This window comes from Onychostruthus taczanowskii, unplaced genomic scaffold (genome assembly GCF_017590055.1).
Source record: "Onychostruthus taczanowskii isolate IOZ18803 unplaced genomic scaffold, ASM1759005v1 scaffold91, whole genome shotgun sequence".
Lineage (NCBI taxonomy): Eukaryota > Metazoa > Chordata > Aves > Passeriformes > Passeridae > Onychostruthus > Onychostruthus taczanowskii.
In genome coordinates, this window is record NW_024507105.1 from 39,011 (window position 1) to 61,575 (window position 22,565).

General features: G+C 54.2%; 1 protein-coding gene across 1 annotated transcript; it reads left to right on the forward strand.

Annotated features, from left to right (window-relative positions):
• The first annotated feature begins 407 nt into the window (after positions 1 to 407).
• On the forward strand, positions 408 to 19,810 carry IGF2BP1 (insulin like growth factor 2 mRNA binding protein 1). Its single transcript, XM_041426461.1, is given in 15 exon segments — positions 408 to 582; positions 1,592 to 1,652; positions 8,004 to 8,052; positions 8,465 to 8,516; positions 9,051 to 9,148; positions 11,148 to 11,395; positions 12,432 to 12,566; positions 13,905 to 14,027; positions 14,230 to 14,365; positions 15,375 to 15,497; positions 16,140 to 16,256; positions 16,960 to 17,034; positions 18,132 to 18,263; positions 18,342 to 18,455; positions 19,718 to 19,810. Coding segments are annotated over 15 exon segments (1,731 nt in total).
• The last annotated feature ends 2,755 nt before the right edge of the window (positions 19,811 to 22,565 follow it).

The following is a 22,565-nucleotide window of genomic DNA, read 5'->3' on the forward strand; positions in this document are numbered from 1 at the left end:
CTCTCTCCTTTTCCCAGCTTTACCCCCAGGCGCTGCCCCCCCCCCGCCGCCCCTCCCGGTGTCCGGTGCCGCTCCGGGGCCACTCGGGGGCCCCGCAGCCACCGGCGCCACCGCCCTGCCCGCCGGGGCCGCCCCCTCCCCTCCTCTCCTTCCTCCTCCTCCTCCTCCTCCTCCAGCGGCCGCCGCCCCCCTCCCCAACGGCACAAAAATCCGCTCGGCAGAAGGGGAGGAAAAAAAAAAAAAAACCCCCAAAAAAAAAAAAAAAAAAAGGAAAAAAAAAAAAAAAAAAGAGAGGGGAATTAAAAATTTATCTATTTAAAAAAAAAGAGGGGCGAAGCTCGGGGGGCGAAGCGGAGCCGGCAGCGCGGCCGGAGCCCCCCGGAGCCCCCCGGAGCCCCCGGCCCACCATGAACAAGCTGTACATCGGGAACCTGCCCGAGGGCGTCACCGCGGCCGAGCTGGAGAAAGTGTTCGCCGAGCACCAGATCTCCTTCAGCGGGCAGTTCCTCGTCAAGTCCGGCTATGCCTTTGTGGACTGCCCCGACGAGCAGTGGGCCATGAGAGCCATCGAAACTTTCTCGGGTGAGGCGCGCCGCCCGGCCCGAGCCCAGCCCCACACCCCAACCCCGAACCCCCGAAGCCCAAACCCCCGAATCTCCGAACCCCCGAATCTCCGAACCTCCAAACCCCCTCATCCCAAACCCCCGAATCCAGCCCCTCCCCCCTCCAACCCCGTCGGGGCCGCCCCCCCGCTTTTTGTCCCTTCCCAAAATCCCGGACACGGAGCGACCCCAAAGCCGGGACCCCCCAGCCCCTCCCCCCTCCAACCCCGTCGGGGCCGCCCCCCCGCTTTTTGTCCCTTCCCAAAATCCCGGACACGGAGCGACCCCAAAGCCGGGGGGTCCCCCCGGGGGTCCCCCCGAGCCGCCCCCCCGGACTTTGCCCGTCCGGGTCGGGGGCGAGGTCGCCATGCTGGGAAAAGCTTGGGGAGAGGGGATTTGGGAGCAAACCGGGAATTTTGAGGCTTTTTAAATTTATTTTTTTTTCCCCCCTCCTCTCCATCTTCTTCCTCCCGGGTTCTTCCCCCTCCTCTGATTTTTTCTTCTTTTTCGCTACTCCCTCCTCAAAAAAAATTATAAAAATAAATTAAATTAAAGATCGCGGAGTGACCCCGCAGCGAGGGAATCCCGCTCCATTTTCCGGGAGAAATCCATTCCTGTGGAATTCCCGAGACTTTCGGTGGGAAAAAGGGAGGGAATTTGCTCCAAAAACTTTTCCTGGAGGGCTGAAAGAAAAGGGGGGAATTCTCCAAATCCACCCCCCAAAAAAAAACCCCCCCAAATCTCATCCCTGGAATCCTGGGCTGGAGCGAGGGGTGAAATATTCCCAAGGAACAATTCCAGAGGCACCACTCCCCCCTGGAAGCTCGCATTCCATAAAAACCCACTTGTGAGGAGCCGGGGGGGCTGGATTTGGGTGGAATTCGGGTGAATTTGGGATGAATTCCGCGGGGAAATTCCCCTTTTTTGAAAATTCCACCCTTTATCCCGAGGTTTCCCTCCCGGATTTTCCATGTTTTCCATGTTTTTAGGGAAAGTGGAGCTCCACGGGAAGCAGCTGGAGATCGAACACTCCGTGCCCAAAAAGCAAAGGTAAACGTGGAGTTTTCATTGATTTTTAATTGGTTTTAAATTGGTTTTTAATCGTTACCGTCGGAATTATTAATTGGTGTTGGCGAGGGGAAAATAGGAGAGGAAAAAGGCAAAAATTTCCACGGAAAAATGTGAAAAATGAAGAAGTGTCGGAGGTTTTGGGCTGGGATTTACCCCCAGAAAAGCCGAATTTAATTAATTCATGAAACATTCCGTGAATTCATTGATTTTTTTCCTTTCAAAGAAAACTCGATCTGCGAGTTTTTCATTAAAATAAAAAGGGGAGGAAAAGGTGAAATAAATAATTCTCCACGTGCTGCCCGAGGTGATGGATGGCTTTGGGCTGGGAATTCCAAACTTGTGGAAGAATTTCCCGGCTCTTTTTGGAGCCTGGGCTGGGAAATGAGGGCAAATCCTTTCTTTTGGGAGAAGGGAAAATTAAAAAAAAAAAAAAAAATTAAAAATTTATCTATTTTTTTCAAAAAATCCGATTTTAAAAAGTGAATTTTGCTAGGAAAAAAAAAAAAAAAAAAAAAAGAACAAAACCAGCACGTGGCCGCTGAGGGCGGGCAGGGATGAAACCTGAATTCCGGGGATTTTGGGGTGAAAAGCGGCCTTTTTGGGGTTTCCCAGGATCTGCCTCTCCCGCCCATCCCTCTCCATCTTCCCCGGCCTTTGTTGTTCCCGGCTGGAGCCGGGAGCGCTCTGGAAAATCCTCCCCGCGCTCCGAATTCCCGGAAAACCCCTCCAGTCCCGGCCGCATTTGGGGTTTTTTTTTCCCAGAAATTCTCCCTTTTTCCCCTGGGATTTTCGCCCCCCTAAGCGGCGGAATTCCCGGAATTCCCGATCCCAAAGATTCCACGTCGGACCCAAATCCATCGCCACGTGACGGAGGCGCCTTTTCCAAAGGGGAAAAAGAGGGGAGGGAGCGACGCCGGCGCTTCCCGGCCCCAAATTCCCAAAATCCCAGCACAAAACTCCCAAAATCCCAGCCCCAAATTCCCAAAATCCCAGCCAGGAGCATCCCAAAATCGCAGCCCCAAATTCCCAAAATTCCAACCCTAAACGTTCCAAAATCCCAACCCTAAATTCCCCAGAATCCCGGCCCCAAAATCCCGAACCTAAACTCCCCAAAATCCTGGCCCCAAATTCCCAAAATCCCGGCCCCCAAATTCCCAGAATCTCAGCCCCAAATTCCCAGAATCTCAGCCCCAAATTCCCAAAAATTCAAACCCTAAATCCCCCAACCAAAATCCCGGCCCCCAAATTCCCAGAATCTCAGCCCCAAATTCCCCAAAATTCCAACCCTAAACTCCCCAAAATCCTGGCCCCAAATTCCCAAAATCCCGGCCCCCAAATTCCCAGAATCTCAGCCCCAAATTCCCCAAAATTCCAACCCTAAACTCCCCAAAATCCTGGCCCCAAATTCCCAAAATCCCGGCCCCCAAATTCCCAGAATCTCAGCCCCAAATTCCCCAAAATTCCAACCCTAAACTCCCCAAAATCCTGGCCCCAAATTCCCAAAATCCCGGCCCCCAAATTCCCAGAATCTCAGCCCCAAATTCCCCAAAATTCCAACCCTAAACTCCCCAAAATCCTGGCCCCAAATTCCCAAAATCCCGGCCCCCAAATTCCCAGAATCTCAGCCCCAAATTCCCCAAAATTCCAACCCTAAACTCCCCAAAATCCTGGCCCCAAATTCCCAAAATCCCGGCCCCCAAATTCCCAGAATCTCAGCCCCAAATTCCCCAAAATTCCAACCCTAAACTCCCCAAAATCCTGGCCCCAAATTCCCAAAATCCCGGCCCCCAAATTCCCAGAATCTCAGCCCCAAATTCCCCAAAATTCCAACCCTAAACTCCCCAAAATCCTGGCCCCAAATTCCCAAAATCCCGGCCCCCAAATTCCCAGAATCTCAGCCCCAAATTCCCCAAAATTCCAACCCTAAACTCCCCAAAATCCTGGCCCCAAATTCCCAAAATCCCGGCCCCCAAATTCCCAGAATCTCAGCCCCAAATTCCCCAAAATTCCAACCCTAAACTCCCCAAAATCCTGGCCCCAAATTCCCAAAATCCCGGCCCCCAAATTCCCAGAATCTCAGCCCCAAATTCCCCAAAATTCCAACCCTAAACTCCCCAAAATCCTGGCCCCAAATTCCCAAAATCCCGGCCCCCAAATTCCCAGAATCTCAGCCCCAAATTCCCCAAAATTCCAACCCTAAACTCCCCAAAATCCTGGCCCCAAATTCCCAAAATCCCGGCCCCCAAATTCCCAGAATCTCAGCCCCAAATTCCCCAAAATTCCAACCCTAAACTCCCCAAAATCCTGGCCCCAAATTCCCAAAATCCCGGCCCCCAAATTCCCAGAATCTCACCCCAAATTCCCAGAATCTCAGCCCCAAATTCCCCAAAATTCCAACCCTAAACTCCCCAAAATCCTGGCCCCAAATTCCCCAAAATCCCAACCCCAAACCTCCCAAAATCCCGGCCCCAAACTCCCCCAAATCCCGACCCCAAACTTCCCCAAATTCCCAAAATCCAAACCCCAAATTTCTCCAAAATCCCAGCCTGAAATTCCCCAAAACCCCGGCCCCAGCTTCCCAAAATCCCTGCCCTAAACTTCCCAAAATCCCAACCCCAAATCCCCTCAAATCCCTCCTTTTCCCGACCCCTCCCTGCCCCCTTTTGGGATCGCCCCCTTTGGCCTCCCCTCAAAATCCCAAAACCTGGGAGGGGGCTGATCCCAAAAAGGGCGATCCCAAATCCAACCGGGAATTCCCCAGCCCCGTTTTCCCGGATTTTTGGGGGATAATTCTAATTTTTATTAATTTTTCCCCCCCTTCCTCATAATTTTTGTTGCTGCGGCTTCGGTGTCCAGGGATGGGGGGGAATATTGGGATGGAATTCCATGAAAAGTTCAAAATATCCCTTAAAAAAAACCTGGAAAATCCAATTTCCCACCCCCCACTTCGGTTAATCAATAATTTGGGGGAGGAGAGGAGCAGATTTCCCCCCCCTCCCCGAAAAAATATTCCCTAAAAAATGAGAAAATTCCTTTGGGATCTGGGATTTAAAGTTCTGGGAAAAAGGGAGAAAAAAATCCTTTAAAATATTTTGGGATTTGGATTTGTTTTCCTCCTGAGATTCCCTAAAAACGCTTGGATTGGGCTGGAAAATCCCTTTTTTTTTGGTTTTTTTTTGGTTTTTTTGGGGTTAAAATCCGGGGGCCCTCCCCCCCTCCGGGGCTGCTCTTAAAGGGCCAGCGCCGCTTTTCCCTCTTCGCCCTCCTGGGAGATTTTGGGGGATTTTGGGAGCGTCCTGGACGCTCTGGGGAGGGATTTGGTGATTTTGGGAGTGGGAAAAGCGATTTTGGGGCTGATTTCAAGGAATTCTTTTTATGGAGAAATTGAGGAATTCCTGGTGTCCCGTTCCTGCCAGGAATTCCTGGTGTCCCATTCCCGTTTGGAACAGGGAATTCCTGGAGTCCCTTTCCTTTTGGGAACAAGGAATTCCTGGTGTCCCCTTCCCATTGGGAATTCCTGGAGTCCCATTCCCGTCAGGAATTCCTGGTGTCCTGTTCTTGTCAGGAATTCCTGATTTCCCATTCCCATCGGGAATTCCTGGTGTCCCGTTCCCCTCAGGAATTCCTGGTGTCCCATTCCCGTTCCTGTCAGAATTCCTGGTGTCCTTTCCCCTTCCCATCGGGAATTCCTGGAGTCCCATTCCCGTCAGGAATTCCTGGTGTCCTGTTCTTGTCAGGAATTCCTGATTTCCCATTCCCATCGGGAATTCCTGGTGTCCCGTTCCCCTCAGGAATTCCTGGTGTCCCATTCCCCTTTGGAACAGGGAATTCCTGGAGTCCCTTTCCTGTCAGGAATTCCTGGTGTCCTGTTCTTGTCAGGAATTCCTGGTGTCCCGTTCCCATTGGGAATTCCTGGTGTCCTTTTCCATTCCTGTCAGAATTCCTGGTGTCCCATTCCTGTCAGAATTCCTGGTGTCCCATTCCTGTCAGAATTCCTGGTGTCCTGTTCTTGTTCCCATCAGGAATTCCTGGTTCCTTTCCCATTCCCATCAGGAATTCCTGGTGTCCCGTTCCTGTCAGAATTCCTGGTGTCCCTTTCCCATCAGGAATTCCTGGTGTCCCGTTCCTGTCAGAATTCCTGGTGTCCTTTCCCATCGGGAATTCCTGGTTCCTTTCCCATTCCCATCAGGAATTCCTGGTGTCCCATTCCCATCAGGAATTCCTGGTGTCCCGTTCCCATCAGGAATTCCTGGTGTCCCGTTCCCATCAGGAATTCCTGGTGTCCCGTTCCCATTCCCATCAGGAATTCCTGGTGTCCCGTTCCTGTCAGAATTCCTGGTGTCCCGTTCCCATCAGGAATTCCTGGTGTCCCGTTCCCATCAGGAATTCCTGGTGTCCTGTTCCCATCAGGAATTCCTGGTTCCTTTCCCATTCCCATCAGGAATTCCTGGTGTCCCATTCCCATCAGGAATTCCTGGTGTCCCGTTCCCATCAGGAATTCCTGGTGTCCCGTTCCCAAAGCCCCTCCCAGTTTCCCCCCCGCAGTCGGGGCCGGGATTTTCCAGCCGGGATCGGAGCGGGATCCGAGCTCCTCGTTCCCATCAGCTCCCGGAATTCCCAGACTGCAGATTCCCTGGATCCCAGGGGATTTGGGATCCGGTCCCACGGGCCCCAAACACTCCCAGAAATCCCAGACTTTTGGGATTCCCAGGAATCCCAGGGGATTTGGGATCCCCGCAGGGAAATTCCGGCTCCCTCCATGGAGGGGATCCAGAGGAATTCCCGATTTTCCCTCCTCGCTGCCTCGGGAAGTGTTGGTTTTAGGGCTCCAGACTTTGGGAATTCCGGGCTTTTTGTGGAGGCTCCGGTCTCCATCCCAGCTCCGCGTTTTTCCTGGAATTTCGCCAGCGCAGCTCCGGCTTTGCCTCGACTCCCGCAGAATTCCGGAGCCGTGGGATCAGCCCTGGCTGTGCAGGGAACTCCCTGTAGTTCAACAATCCTAATTAATCCATCCTAATTAATCGATCCTAATTAATCGATCCTAATTAACCGATCCAAATAATTCCCAGCTTGAGGAATCCCGAATTCCTGGAGCCGCCACCTGCCGGGGGTGGGGAAGAGGGGCTGGAATTTGGGATTTTCCCTTCCCTCCAGGGCTGTCCATCCCTATCCCAAACATTCCTTGGAATTCCTGGATGTCCCACCCCGCCGGGATCTCCCGAGGGGATTTTTGGGGCTGTTGGATAAATATCGACATGGGAATTTCTGGGATTTGTGTTTTCTTTCCCAGGAGTGCATCCAGGGGAATTTTGGGATCTTCCCGTGGTTCCTGTTCCCAAAAAAATCTCCCCAAAATCGACCGGAGGAGCCCCAAATCCCCTGGAGCGGATTGGGATTCCTGAGCAGGAAAATCCCGGTGGATCTGATGGAATTTTGATGGAATTTTGATGGAATTTTGATGGAATTATTCCTGCCGTTCAGGGGTTGGGAATCGGGAAGAGCCGAATTCAGGAGCAGCCGGCGGGGTTGGGAGCCACGCCTGGAAAAAACGTGGATTTGGGAATGTTCCTCATCCCTCCCTGCTCCCTTTGGGATTCCCGGTCCTTCCCAAATCTGGGAAAAGCCAAATCCACCCCGGGAATCCGAGCAGCGCCGGAGGGATTCTGGAATTCTGCTCCTGATGGGATTCTGGAATTTCCCTCCCAGAGGGATTCTGGAATTTCCCTCCCACAGGGATTCTGGAATTCTGCTCCTGATGGGATTCTGGAATTCTGCTTTCAGAAGGATTCTGGAATTTTCCCTCCCAGAGGGATTCTGGAATTCCACTCCTGGAGGAATTCTGGAATTCTGCTCCCAGAGGGATTCTGGAATTCCACTCCCAGCAGGATTCTGGAATTTAACTTCCAGCAGGATTCTGGAATGTTGTTCCCAAAGGAATTCTGGGATTCCACTCCCAGCAGGATTCTGGAATTTCCCTCCCAGAGGGATTCTGGAATTCCGCTCCCAGCAGGATTCTGGAATTTCCCTCCCAGAGGAAATCTGGAATTCCGCTCCCAGCAGGATTCTGGAATTCCGCTCCCAGCAGGATTCTGGAATGTTGTTCCCAAAGGAATTCTGGAATTCCGCTCCCAGCAGGATTCTGGAATTTCCCTCCCAGAGGAAATCTGGAATTCTGCTCCTGAAGGGATTCTGGAATTCCGCTCCCGATGCAATTCCAGCCGCACAACGAGCTGGGATCCGCCAGGACTCCCTGGGAACACCTGGAATTTTAGGGCTCACTCAGATCCATGGATTGCCCCAGCCCAAATCCCGCTTTTTCCCTCCTTGCAGGAGCCGGAAGATCCAGATCCGGAACATTCCGCCGCAGCTGCGATGGGAGGTGAGGGCAGGGATGGCGCTCCGGGATTCCACCCTCGGGATCAAAGCTGGATTTCCCTCCTCTTTGTCATTAATTGGCTCTTAATTACCCCCGGACCGGCCCTGGAAATCCCGGGAAAGCGACACCGCCCGGAGCCCCCGCTGATTCCGCCATTCCCATTAATTCCCGTTAATTTGTGATTCCTCCATTGTAGCGGGAATAAAACGGATCCGCGCTTCCCGCTGGGAATTCCCGGCCTCTGCTTTCCCCTCCCACTGGCTCCTGGAGCATCCAGGCCTTAATTACTCGGGAATCCTTAATGATCCTGGTGGAATTCTTAACGATCCTAATGACCCCCAGGTGTGGATGGGGCTTCCCGGGATATCCCGGCGTGAACTGGGATTGATTTTCCCCTTTTTTCCGTTTTTCCCAGGTTTTGGACGGGCTGCTGGCCCAGTACGGCACCGTGGAGAGCTGTGAGCAGGGTAGGAGCAGGGGATTTGGGGAATTTCGTCCGGATTGGGGGAATTTCGTCCGGATTTGGGGAATTTCATCCGGATTTTGGGAATTTCTGCTCCTGAGAAGGAAACAAAGTCCAGATTTCAGGAATTTCTGCTCAGTTTCAGAGGGAGAAGGGAAAAAACCCCAAATTTCTGGAATTTCTGCCCCGTTTCAGCAGGAAGAGGGAATAAACCTCAGATTTTGGGAATTTAATCTGGATTTTGGGATTCTGCCCCGTTTCAGGGAGAGGGAGAAATAAAACCTGGATTTGGGAGATTTCTGTAGGGAATAAAACCTGGATTTGGGGGATTTCTGTAGGGAATAAAACCTGGATTTGGGGGATTTCTGTAGCGAATAAAACCTGGATTGGGGGATTTCTGTAGGGAATAAAACCTGGATTTTTGGGAATTCCTGCCCCCTTTTCAAGGGGGGAGGGAATAAAAACTGATCCCTGTTTCTTTTCCCCAATTCCCGGCTCCTTTTCCCCAATCCCTGCCTGCGTTCCCGAATTCCCGCAGTGAACACGGACAGCGAGACCGCCGTGGTGAACGTCACCTACGCCAACCGGGAGCAGACGCGGCAGTGAGTGCCCCGGGAATCCGGGAATTATTTGGGAATTATTCCGGAATTCCACCCCTCTCTTCCCCACCTGTCGGAAAAAGGATTCCCCATTTCCCCAGATTCCAAGATCCCGGCAAATCCTTGAGGACGCCCCTTAAATCCGATCGATTTTCCTTCACCTTTGGACAGAATTCCAAGTTTTTGGGGTTTTTTTGGCAGCACAGGGAGCGAAAGTTGAACTTTTTCCTGGAGCAAAAGTTGGGATTTCCTGGGGCTTCCATGATTTCGGGAATTCTGCCTCCCGAAAAATGGGGAGAAATATCCTGGAGCAGCCAGGGGGAGACCTGGAGATCATTCCCAGCTTTTCCCTTCGCCCAGCGGCGCTCCCTGCTCCCCCCACACCGGGGCGGTTTTGGGGGTTTTTGGGGGAATTTAGGGAATTTTCTTTGCTGGATTCCCGGAGCCGGGAATGCGGGAAGGGAGCGGAGCCCAAATCCCTGCGCTCGCTGCCAGCCCCATCTATCGACAGCGGCCGGCGCTGCGCCCCGGGAGGCGCGTCTGGGATTTGGGAACACGCGGGGATTTGGGATCCTGCAGGGATTTGGGAGCCCGCAGGGATTTGGGAACACATGGGGATTTGGAATCTCGTGGGGATTTGGGAACCTGTGGGGATTTGGGAACCCGTGGGGGTTTGGTATCCTGTGGGGATTTGGAAACCTGTGGGGATTTGGGAATCCGCAGGGATTTGGGATCTCGTGGGGATTTGGGATCCTGCGGGGGTTTGGGATCCTGCGGGGATTTGGGGACCCGTGGGGATTTGGGAACCCGTGGGGATTTGGGAATCCGCAGGGATTTGGGATCTCGTGGGGATTTGGGAACCCGCAGGGATTTGGGAATACAAGGGAATTTGGGAATCCGCAGGGATTTGGGATCTCGTGGGGATTTGGGAACCCGCAAGGATTTGGGAACCTGTGGGGATTTGGGATCCTGTAAGGATTTGGGAACCCGTGGGGATTTGGGAATCCGCAGGGATTTGGGAACCCGTGGGGATTTGGGAATCCGCAGGGATTTGGGAACCCGTGGGGATTTGGGAACCCGCAGGGATTTGGGATCCTGCAGGGATTTGGGATCTCGTGGGGATTTGGGAACCCATGGGGATTTGCCCACTCCATCCCACAGGAGGGAGGGGAGATTTTTGGCAATTCCCGCTGGGTTGGTGCCGTTCCTTTCCGCTCTTCCCTCAAAACCCATCCTAGCGCAAACCCAGCTCTTTTGGGGCAGCCCCAAACATCCCAAAAATCCCCTCCTGTGGCAACCCCGGCTCTTTTGGGGCTGCCCCAAACATCCCAAAAATCCCCTCCTCTGGCAACCCCGGCTCTTTTGGGGCTGCCCTTCTCCCAGCCACCCCAAAAAACCCATCCTGTGGCAAACCTGACTCTTTTGGGGCTGCCCCAAATATCCCAAAAAATCCCATCCTGTGGCAACCCCGGCTCTTTTGGGGCTCTCCTACTCCCAGCGCCCCAAACCAACCCATCCTACAGCAACCCTGACACTTTTGGGGCTGCCCCAAATATCCCAAAAAATCCCATCCTGTGGCAAACCTGACTCTTTTGGGGCTCTCCTACTCCCAGCACCCCAAACCAACCCATCCTACAGCAAACCCTGATTCTTTTGGGGCAACCCCAAAACATCCCACAAAACCCAACCTACAGCAACCCTGACACTTTTGGGGCTGCCCCAAATATCCCAAAAAATCCCATCCTGTGGCAAACCTGACTCTTTTGGGGCTCTCCTACTCCCAGCACCCCAAACCACCCCATCCTACAGCAAACCCTGATTCTTTTGGGGCAACCCCAAAACATCCCACAAAACCCATCCTACAGCAACCCTGACACTTTTGGGGCTGCCCCAAACACCCCAAAACCCCTATCCTAGACCCCCCCATCTCTTTTGGGCTGTCCTCCTCCCAGCACCCCAAAAACCCCCATCCTACACCCCCCCCCCATCTCTTTTGGGCTGTCCTCCTCCCAGCACCCCAAAAACCCCCATCCTACACCCCCCCCCCATCTCTTTTGGGGCTGCCCTCCTCCCAGCACCCCAAAAACCCCATCCTACACCCCCCCATCTCCTTTGGGGCTGCCCCAAACACCCCAAAACCCCTATCCTAGACCCCCCGGGCTCCCCCGAAGGCGCCGCCCCCCGACGTGCCCCTGCGGCTCCTGGTGCCCACCCAGTTCGTGGGGGCCATCATCGGCAAGGAGGGGGCCACCATCCGCAACATCACCAAGCAGACCCAGTCCAAGTGAGTCCCCAAGGGGTGGGAGGGGGGCAGCCAGGGGTCTCCAGGGGTCTCCAGGGGGTCTCCAGGGGTCTCCTGGGGGTCTCCAGGTGTTATCCAGGGGTTCTCCAGAGGTTCTCCAAGATTTCTCCAAGGCTGATCCAGGGGTTCTCAAGGGGTAACCCAAGGCTTCTCCAGAAGTTGTCCAGGGGTGATCCAAAGGTTTTCCAGAGGTTCTCCAGGGGATCTCCAGGGGTGATCCAAAGGTTTTCCAGAGGTTCTCCAGGACTTTTGATCCAGGGGTGATCCAGGGGGTCTCCAGAGGTTTTCCAGGGGTGATCCAGGGATTCTCCAGGGTTCTCCAGGACTTCTCCAGAGGTTCTCCAGGGCTTGCCAGGGGATCTCCAGAGGTTCTCCAGGGGTGAACCAGAGGGATCAGCAGGGGTGATCCAGAGGTTCTCCAGGAATGATCCAGGGGATCTCCAGAGGTTCTCCAGAGGTTCTCCAGAGGTGATCCAGGGGATCTCCAGATGTTCTCCAGGGGTGATCCAGGGGATCTCCAGATGTTCTCCAGGGGTGATCCAGGGGATCTCCAGGGGTGATCCAGAGGGATCTCCAGGGGTGATCCAGGGATTATCCAGGGTTCTCCAGGACTTCTCCAGAGGTTCTCCAGGGCTTGCCAGGGGATCTCCAGAGGTTCTCCAGGGGTGAACCAGAGGGATCAGCAGGGGTGATCCAGAGGTTCTCCAGGGATGATCCAGGGGATCCCCAGAGGTTCTCCAGGGCTTGCCAGGGGATCTCCAGAGGTTCTCCAGGGGTGATCCAGGGGATCTCCAGAGGTGATCCAGGGGTGAACCAGAGGGATCAACAGGGGTGATCCAGAGGTTCTCCAGGGATGATCCAGGGGATCTCCAGGGGTTTTCCAGAGGATCTCCAGAGGTGATCCAGGGGATCTCCAGAGGTTCTCCAGGGGCTCTACAGAATTCTCCCTCCCCTTGCTGGGATATGACTTTCGGGGGGGCTCCAGGGCCTCTCCCAGCGCGCATCCCGCGGTTTCCAGGATCGACGTGCACAGGAAGGAGAACGCGGGCGCGGCCGAGAAGGCCATCAGCATCCACTCCACGCCCGAGGGCTGCTCGGCCGCCTGCAGGATGATCCTGGACATCATGCACAAGGAGGCCAAGGACACCAAGACGTGAGAACCCCCAGATCCCACCCCAGGAACCTCCCGGCTCTGTGCCCCAGGAATTTTGGGTTTGGGGGCTCCGAGCCTTGGGGTTTGGGCTTCCTCCAGCCCTCCGTGCCAACCCCTCCTTTCCCAGATCCCACAGTCCCTCCTTTTGGGTTTTTCCTCCTTTCCCAGGTTCCACCTGTTGGGTTTTCCCTCCTTTCTCAACTTCCACAATCCCCTGCTTTTGGGTTTTCCCTCCTTTCCCATTCCCATAATGCCTCCTTTTGGGTTTCTGCCCCTTGGGGTTTGGGCTTCCTCCAGCCCTCCGTGCCAACCCCTCCTTTCCCAGATCCCACAGTCCCTCCTTTTGGGTTTTTCCTCCTTTCCCAGGTTCCACCTGTTGGGTTTTCCCTCCTTTCTCAACTTCCACAATCCCCTGCTTTTGGGTTTTCCCTCCTTTCCCATTCCCCTAATGCCTCCTTGTGGGTTTTCTCTCCTTTCCCATTCCCTTAAGGCCTCCATTTGGGTTTTCCCTCCTTCCCCATTCCCATAATGCCTCGTTTTAGGTTTTCCCTCGTTTCCCATTCCCATTATGCCTCGTTTTGGGTTTTCCCTCCTTCCCCATTCCCATAATGCCTCGTTTTAGGTTTTCCCTCGTTTCCCATTCCCATTATGCCTCGTTTTGGGTTTTCCCTCCTTCCCCATTCCCATAATGCCTCGTTTTAGGTTTTCCCTCGTTTCCCATTCCCATTATGCCTCGTTTTGGGTTTTCCCTCCTTCCCCATTCCCATAATGCCTCGTTTTAGGTTTTCCCTCGTTTCCCATTCCCATTATGCCTCGTTTTGGGTTTTCCCTCCTTCCCCATTCCCATAATGCCTCGTTTTAGGTTTTCCCTCGTTTCCCATTCCCATTATGCCTCGTTTTGGGTTTTCCCTCCTTCCCCATTCCCATAATGCCTCGTTTTGGGTTTTCCCTCCTTTCCCATTCCCATAATTCCTTGTTTCGGGTTTTCCCTCCTTTCCCATTCCCTTAAGGCCTCCATTTGGGTTTTCCCTCCTTCCCCATTCCCATAATGCCTCCTTTTGGGTTTTCCCTCCTTTCCCAGTTCCCATAATGCCTCGTTTTGGGTTTTCCCTCCTTTCCCCATTCCCCTAATGCCTCCTTTTGGGTTTTCCCTCCTTTCCCATTCCCATAATGCCTCGTTTTGGGTTTTCCCTCCTTTCCCTATTCCCATAATGCCTCGTTTTGGGTTTTCCCTCCTTTCCCTGTTCCCATAATGCCTCCTTTTGGGTTTTCCCTGCTTTCCCAGCTGCCCTAATCCCTCCTGTGGGGTTTTCCCCCCGTCCCCATTCCCGTTCTCAGGGCTGACGAGGTCCCCCTGAAGATCCTGGCCCACAACAACTTTGTGGGGCGCCTGATCGGCAAAGAGGGCCGGAACCTCAAGAAGGTGGAGCAGGACACGGAGACCAAAATCACCATTTCCTCGTAAGGATAGGGGCAGGATCTCCTCACGCTGGGCAGGAGGAGGAGGATGGGAATGGGGGAGAGGTTTTAGTCCCCAAATTCTCTCGGGGATCCTTGGTGTTGGGTTTTCTGTGCTCCCCTTTCCCGTCCCCTTCGGGGTCCCTTCCCACGGCTCTGGGGTGCCCCGGGTGTGTCCCCGTGTCCCCACGGCCGCTGTCCCCAGGCTGCAGGAGCTGACCCTCTACAACCCCGAGCGCACCATCACGGTCAAGGGCTGTCCCGAGAGCTGCTGCCGCGCCGAGCAGGAGATCATGAAGAAAGTGCGCGAGGCCTACGAGAACGACGTGGCCGCCATGAGCGTGAGTGGGGCCGGCCCGCGGGGGATCCCCTAAACCGGGGGGATCCCATAAACCGGGCGATCCCCTAAACCAGGGGGATCCCCTAAACCGGGGATCCCATAAACCGGGGGGATCCCCTAAACCGGGGGGATCCCCTAAACTGGGGATCCCATAAACCGGGGGGATCCCCTAAACCAGCGCCCCTCCCGTCCCCGGCGTGGTCCTGCCTCGTCCCCGATCCCATTCCTCCCCTCAATTCAATCCTGCTCATCCCAGATTTTGGTTCCCCTCACTTCAATCCCCTGACCCCATATTTTGGTTTCCCTCAATCCAAATCCCCTAACTCCATATTTTGGTCTCCTCAATTCAATCCAAATCCCCAATCCCATATTTTGTTTTCCCTCAGTTACAATCCCCCATATCCCATATTTTGGCTCCCTCAATTCAATCCGAATCCCATATCCCATATTTTGGTTTCCCTCAGTTACAATCCCAATCCCCATATCCCATATTTTGGTTCCCTCAGTTCAATCCCAATCCCATATCCCATATTTTGGTTCAATCCCAATCCCCATATCCCATATTTTGGTTCCCTCAATTCAATCCCAATCCCATATCCCATATTTTGGTTCAATCCCAATCCCCATATCCCATATTTTGGTTATCCGAATCCCATATCCCATATTTTGGTTTCCCTCAGTTACAATCCCAATCCCCATATCCCATATTTTGGTTCCCTCAATTCAATCCCAATCCCATATCCCATATTTTGGTTCAATCCCAATCCCCATATCCCATATTTTGGTTCCCTCAATTCAATCCCAATCCCATATCCCATATTTCGGTTCAATCCCAATCCCATATCCCATATTTTGGTTCAATCCCAATCCCATATCTCATATTTTGGTTTCCCTCAGATCAATCCCAATCCCCATATCCCATATTTTGGTTTCCCTCAGTTCAATCCCAATCCCATATCACATATTTTGGTTCAATCCCAATCCCCAATCCCATATTTTGGTCCCCTCAGCTGCAGTCCCACCTCATTCCCGGGCTGAACCTGGCCGCCGTCGGGCTCTTCCCGGCCTCCTCCACGGCGGTGCCGCCGCCCCCGAGCGGCGTCTCCGGGGCCGCTCCCTACAGCTCCTTCCTGGTGAGTGACCCCGGTGCCAGGGGGGCGTCCCCGTGGAGCCCCCGGGATGGGCAGTGACCCCCAGGACATTCCGATGGAAACCCTGGGGTGGGCAGTGACCCCCAGGACGTTCACATGGGACCCCCGGGATGGGCAGTGACCCCCGGCAGCGCCTGCTCCCAGCTCCAGGATGTGACAGTGACCCCAAACAGTGACACTGACCCCAAATGGTGACAGTAACCCCAAAATGGTGACAGTGACCCCAAACATTGACACTGACCCCAAACATTGACACTGACCCCAAACAGTGACACTGACCCCAAACATTGACAGTGACCCCAAACAGTGACACTGACCCCAAATATTGACAGTGACCCCAAAATGGTGACCCTGGCCCCAAAATGGTGACAGTGCCCCCAAAGGGTGACAGTGCCCCCAAATGGTGACAGTGACCCCAAATACTGACACTGACCCCAAATGGTGACACTGACCCCAAACATTGACAGTGACCCCAAACAGTGACACTGACCCCAAATATTGACAGTGACCCCAAAATGCTGACCCTGGCCCCAAAATGGTGACAGTGCCCCCGGAGGGTGACAGAGCCCCCAAAGGGTGACCCTGGCCCCCAAAGGGTGACCCTGGCCCCCTCCCGTCCCGCAGCCCCCCGAGCAGGAGACCGTGCACGTGTTCATCCCGGCGCAGGCGGTCGGGGCCATCATCGGCAAGAAGGGCCAGCACATCAAGCAGCTCTCGCGCTTCGCCAGCGCCTCCATCAAGGTGGGCGTGGCCCTCGGTGGCCCTTGGGTGGCCCTCTGTCCCCAACTGTCCTGGTTTTTCTGGGAAAAGCCCCGGGAAGCCCAGGCGGGGCTGTAGCGCCATGTCCGTCACATGTCTGTCCTGTGTCCATCCCATGTCCATCCATCCATGTCCATCCATGTCCATCCATGTCCATCCATGTCCATCCATGTCCATCCATGTCCATCCATGTCCATCCATGTCCATCCATGTCCATCCATGTCCATCCATGTCCATCCTGTATCCATCCATGTCCATCCATTCCATCCATGTCCATCCTGTGTCCATCCATCCATTCCATCCCATGTCCATCCATATCTATCCTGTGTCCATCCTGTGTCCATCCCATGCCCATCCATCCATATCCATCCATGTCCATCCCGTGTCTGTCCCATGCTCATCCATGTCCATCCATGTCCATCCCACGTCCATCCATGCATTCCATCCATGTCCATCCTGTGTCCATCCTGTGTCCATCCCATGTCCATCCACCCATTCCATCCCATGTCCATCCATGCCTATCCTGTGTCCATCCTGTGTCCATCCCATGCCCATCCATCCATATCCATCCATGTCCATCCCGTGTCTGTCCCATGCTCATCCATGTCCATCCATGTCCTTCCCGTGTCCATCCCATGTCCATCCATGTCTGTCCCGTGTCCATCCCGTGTCCGTCCCGTTGCAGATCGCGCCCCCGGAGACGCCGGACTCCAAAGTGCGCATGGTGGTGATCACCGGCCCGCCCGAGGCGCAGTTCAAGGTTGTCACTGCTGTCACCTCCCTGGGGACGTCGGGGTGTCCCCGGGAGGGAGGGCAGGGGGACCCCAACCCAACGCCAGCCCACAGCTGGGGAATTCCAGGATTGGGTTTCCCAGGGGCTGAGTGGGTTTGGATTTCCAGCAAACTGGGATTTTACGGGATCCCAAATCCATGGAGGGAGTTTGGGGTGGGACATTCCCAACTCCCTGCTCCCAGGGGCCAAACGGGTTCAGAATTCCAACGAACCAGGATTTTACGGGATCCCAAATCCACGGACGGAGTTTGGGGTGGGACATTCCCAACTCCCTGCTCCCAGGAGCCAAACAGAATTCCAAAGAACTGGGATTTTATGGGATCCCAAATCCATGGAGGGAATTTGGGGTGGGACATTCCTGACTTTACCTCTCTGCAGATGCAGGGCAGGATTTGTGGGAAACCCCATCCCAAATCCATAGACGGAGTTTGGGGTGGGACATTCCCAACTCCCTGCTCCCAGGGGCTGAGTGTGTTTGGAATTCCAAAGAACTGGGATTTTACGGGATCCCAAATCCACGGATGGAGTTTGGGGTGGGACATTCCCAACTCCCTGCTCCCAGGGGCTGAGCAGGTTCACAATTCCAACAAATCAGGATTTTATGGGATCCCAAATCCATAGATAGAGTTTGGGGTGGGACGTTCCCAACTCCCTGCTCCCAGGGGCTGAGCAGGTTCACAATTCCAACGAACCGGGATGTTACGGGATCCCAAATCCACGGATGGAGTTTGGGGTGGGACATTCCCAACTCCCTGCTCCCAGGGGCCAAACGGGTTCACAATTCCAACAAACCGGGGTTTTACGGGACCCCAAATCCATGGATGGAGTTTGGGGTGGGACATTCCCAACTCCCTGCTCCAAGGGGCCAAACGGGTTTGGAATTCCAACAAACCGGGATTTTACGGGATCCCAAATCCATGGACGGAGTTTGGGGTGGGACATTCCCAACTCCCTGCTCCCAGGGGCTGAGCGGGTTCAGTATTCCAACGAACCGGGATTTTACGGGACCCCAAATCCATGGATGGAGTTTGGGGTGGGACATTCCCAACTCCGTCCCTCTCCAGGCGCAGGGCAGGATTTACGGGAAGCTGAAGGAGGAGAACTTCTTCGGGCCCAAGGAGGAGGTGAAGCTGGAGACGCACATCCGCGTGCCGGCCTCGGCCGCCGGCCGCGTCATCGGCAAGGGCGGCAAGACCGTGAGTGGGAACGGGGACGGAATTCCCGGGAGGGCGGCCGGTACGCTCCGGAGGGTTCATCCCGGCGTGTCCCCGCAGGTGAACGAGCTGCAGAACCTGACGGCGGCCGAGGTGGTGGTGCCGCGGGAGCAGACCCCGGACGAGAACGAGCAGGTCATCGTCAAGATCATCGGGCACTTCTACGCCAGCCAGGTACGGCCGGGGTGATCCGGGGCCATCCAAAAGTTCTCCAGAGGTTTTCCAGGGGTTTTCCAAGGTTTTTCCAGAGGTTGTCCAGGAAGCTGGAGACGCACATCCGCGTGCCGGCCTCGGCCGCCGGCCGCGTCATCGGCAAGGGCGGCAAGACTGTGAGTGGGAACGGGGACGGAATTCCCGGGAGGGCGGCCGGGACGCTCCCGGAGGAGGGTTCATCCCGGCGTGTCCCCGCAGGTGAACGAGCTGCAGAACCTGACGGCGGCCGAGGTGGTGGTGCCGCGGGAGCAGACCCCGGACGAGAACGAGCAGGTCATCGTCAAGATCATCGGGCACTTCTACGCCAGCCAGGTACGGCCGGGGTGATCCGGGGCCATCCAAAAGTTCTCCAGAGGTTCTCCAGAGGTTCTCCAAGGTTTTTCCAGAGGTTGTCCAGGAGATCTCCAGAGGTTCTCCAGGGGTTTTCCAAGGTTTTTCCAGAGGTTGTCCAGGAGATCTCCAGAAGTTGTCCAGGGGATCTCCAGAGGTTCTCCAGGGTTCTCCAGGACTTCCCCAGAGGTTGTCCAGGGGTTCTCCAAGGTTTTTCCAGAGGTTGTTTCAGGGGTTCTTCAAGGCTTTTCCAGAGGTCGTCCAGAGGTTCTCCAAGGCTTTTCCAGGGGTGCTCCAGGGTTCTCCAGGGGTCCTCCAGGACTTCCCCAGAGGTTGTCCAGGGGTTCTCCAAGGTTTTTCCAGAGGTTGTCCAAGGCTTTTACAGGGGTTCTCCAGAGGTTCTCCAGGGGTCCCCCAGGGGTTCTCCAGGACTTCTCCAGGGGTTCTCCAAGGTTTTTCCAGAGGTTGTCCAAGGCTTTTCCAGGGGTTCTCCAGAGGTTCTCCAGGGGTCCCCCAGGGGTTCTCCAGGACTTCTCCAGGGGTTCTCCAAGGTTTTTCCAGGGGTCCTCCAGAGGTTCTCCAAGGCTTTTCCAGGGGTTCTCCAAGGTTCCCCCAGGGGTTCTCCAGGACTTCTCCAGGGGTTCTCCAAGGTTTTTCCAGAGGTTGCCCAGGGGTTCTTCAGGGGTGTGTTGCTCAGACTGCACATTTTTGGTCGTTATCCCATGCATCCCATCTGTTATTCCCAGAAAAAACCACGGGAGAACCTTGGGGCAGGAGCTGGCTTTGGGTGGAATTTCCAATAAAAGGGGTTTCACGGGGAAGTTGGGATGGGGCTGGGAGCAGGCGGGGGCGGGGATGGCAGCATTCCATGAATCCCTGGCTGTCGTTCCCAGATGGCTCAGCGCAAGATCCGGGACATCCTGGCGCAGGTGAAGCAGCAGCACCAGAAGGGCCAGGGCGGCCAGAGCCAATCCCGGAGGAAATAGGGAGCCCAAATCCCGGGAGAACGAGGACACGGCACGGCCGGGCCGGGCTCCGAGTGCCTGGGAATCAGCAACCGCAGGGAGACGGGGATCGGGAATCCGCGGGGACTGGGAATCCGCGGGGATCGGGAACGGACAGGGATCAGGAATCCGCGGGGATTGGGAATCCGCAGGGATTGGGAATCCATGGGGATTTTGAATGGACAGGGATCGGGAACGGACAGGGATCAGGAATGTGCAAGGATAGGGAAGGGACAGGGACTGGGAATGGACAAGGACTGGGAATGGACAAGGATCGGGAATCCGCAGGGATTGGGAACGTGCAGGGATCGGGAATGTGCAGGGATCGGGAATGTGCAGGGATCGGGAATGGACAGGGATTGGGAATGTGCAGGGATTGGGAATGTACAGGGATTGGGAATGTGCAGGGATTGGGAATGGACTGGGATCGGGAATAGACGAATCCGCGGGGATTGGGAATCTGCAGGGATCGGGAACGGACAGGGATCAGGAATCCGCGGGGATTGGGAATCCGCAAGGATCGGGAATCCATGGGAATCGGGAACAGACAGGGATTGGGAATCCGCAGGGATCAGGAACGGACAGGGATCGGGAATCTGCGGGGATTGGGAATCCGCAGGGATCTTGAATCCATGGGAATCGGGAACAGACAGGGATCGGGAATCCGCAGGCATTGGGAATCCGCAGGCATTGGGAATCCGCAGGGATCAGGAATCCGCAGGGATCGGGAACGGACAGGGATCGGGAATCCGCAGGAATCGGGAACGGACAGGGATTGGGAATGGACAAGGACTGGGAATGTGCAGGGATTGGGAATGTGCAGGGATCAGGAACGGACAGGGATTGGGAATGGACAGGGATCGGGAATAGACAGGAATTGGGAATGGGTAGGGATCAGGAATGGACAGGGATTGGGAATGTGCAGGGATTGGGAATGGACAAGGACTGGGAATGTGCAGGGTTTAAGAACCCACAGGGCTCAGGAATCCGCAGGGACTGGGAATCCCTTCCACAGGGATTGGGAATGTGAAGGGATCGGGAATGGACAGGGATTGAGAACGTGCAGGGATCAGGAATGTGCAGGGATTGGGAATGGACAGGGATCGGGAATGGACAGGGATTGGGAACGTGCAGGGATCAGGAATGTACAGGGTATAGGAACCCACAGGGCTCAGGAATCCGCAGGGACTGGGAATCCCTTCCACAGGGATTGGGAATTTCATCCCCCAGCAGGATTGGGAATTCCATTGGGAATCGCATCCCCAAAGAAACCCCCACGGAATTCCTCATCTCCATCATCAGAATTTGGGAATTCCGTGCAGGAGGGATCGGGAGGAGCTGGAAAGAGCAGGAAAATCCCACCAGGAATTCTGAATCCACTTAAATCTGGGGCTCCTCGTTCCCAAAATCCCCAAATTCCTCATTTCTGCAGGAAAATCCCTGTTCCCAAGAGAGAAAAAAGCGGATTTCAGGAATGTCAGCGGGCGCTGATTCCCGGCACTCCAGGGGGGTTGAAAGGATTTGGGATTTTGGGAATATTTTGGGAAGAGTCTGAAGCCGCCACTTCCCGCCAAGGGCTGGGCTCCAGGAATTCCAGCCCCAAAATCGGGGATTTTCCAGGGTTTTCCCCCAAAATGGGAAGGGGAGGGCGGGAAAGGAAAATTGGGATGGAATTGGAGGGGAGGGGTGAAGGAAAAAAGCTGGGAGCGACCCCAAGAAAAAAAAAAAAAAGGGAATTTGGGAGAAAAAGGGAAATTTGGGTTGAGTTTGGAGGGACAGGAATGGTGGAAGAAAAGCTGGGATGTGAAAAAGTGGGAATTTGGGACAAAATGTGAAAAAAAGTAAAATTGGGATGAATTTTGAGGGAGGAGGAGGACGGGATTGTTCCCAAACGAGGTTAAAAAAGTGGGAATTTGGGATAAAAAACCTGAAATTGGGATGGATTTTGAGGGTCAGGAGCGATGGGAGGAAAATTGGGATGAGTCAAAAAATGGGGAATTCGGGACAAACCCGGCCCCGACGCTTTTGCCGTCGATTTAACGGAGCCCAGCCCTTCCCAGCAGGAATTTTGGGGGAAAATCCTCCAAAAACCCTCCTGGAAAAGCAGATTTAGGGAAGGGAAGGTCGGCGGAGGGAATTCCCTGGAATTCTGCCAATCCAGGGGGAAAAAAAAAAAAAAACAACCCCGGAATGACAAAAAAACCACAAAAAAAAAGCTCAAAAAAAGCTACCTCAGGTGTGATTACCTCAGCTATGGAATATTCTGATTTTTTTTGGGTTGTTTTCACTTTATTTTGGGGGTTTTTTTCGGGGGGCTTTTCGCTGATATTTTATATAAGAGGTGCTAACGGGGAAGATTTTATTTTTTTAATGAAAAAGAGAAAAAAAAAAGAGAATTTTTTTTGGGAAATTTTTTTATGGAAGAATCCGGGCGTTCCGGAGAGAACGCCGGGAATTCTGGACTTAGTGGAAAAGATGGCAGCAGCTTCCTTAGTTTTGATATTTTTAGGGAATTTTTTGTGCCCTTTCCCAGCTGAGGAATTTCAGCTCTCAGGCATCGTCGCTCTCCAAAAAAAAAAAAATCCGGGAAAATCCCAAATTTGGTTTTCCCAGTGGGAAAAACTTGAATTTTTTTATTTTTTTTTCCTTTCTTTTTTTTTTTTAATTTTAATTTTTTATTTTTTTTCCCGGGGATTTCAAGGGGTAAAAACCAAACCCGAACCCGGCGCCGGCTGAA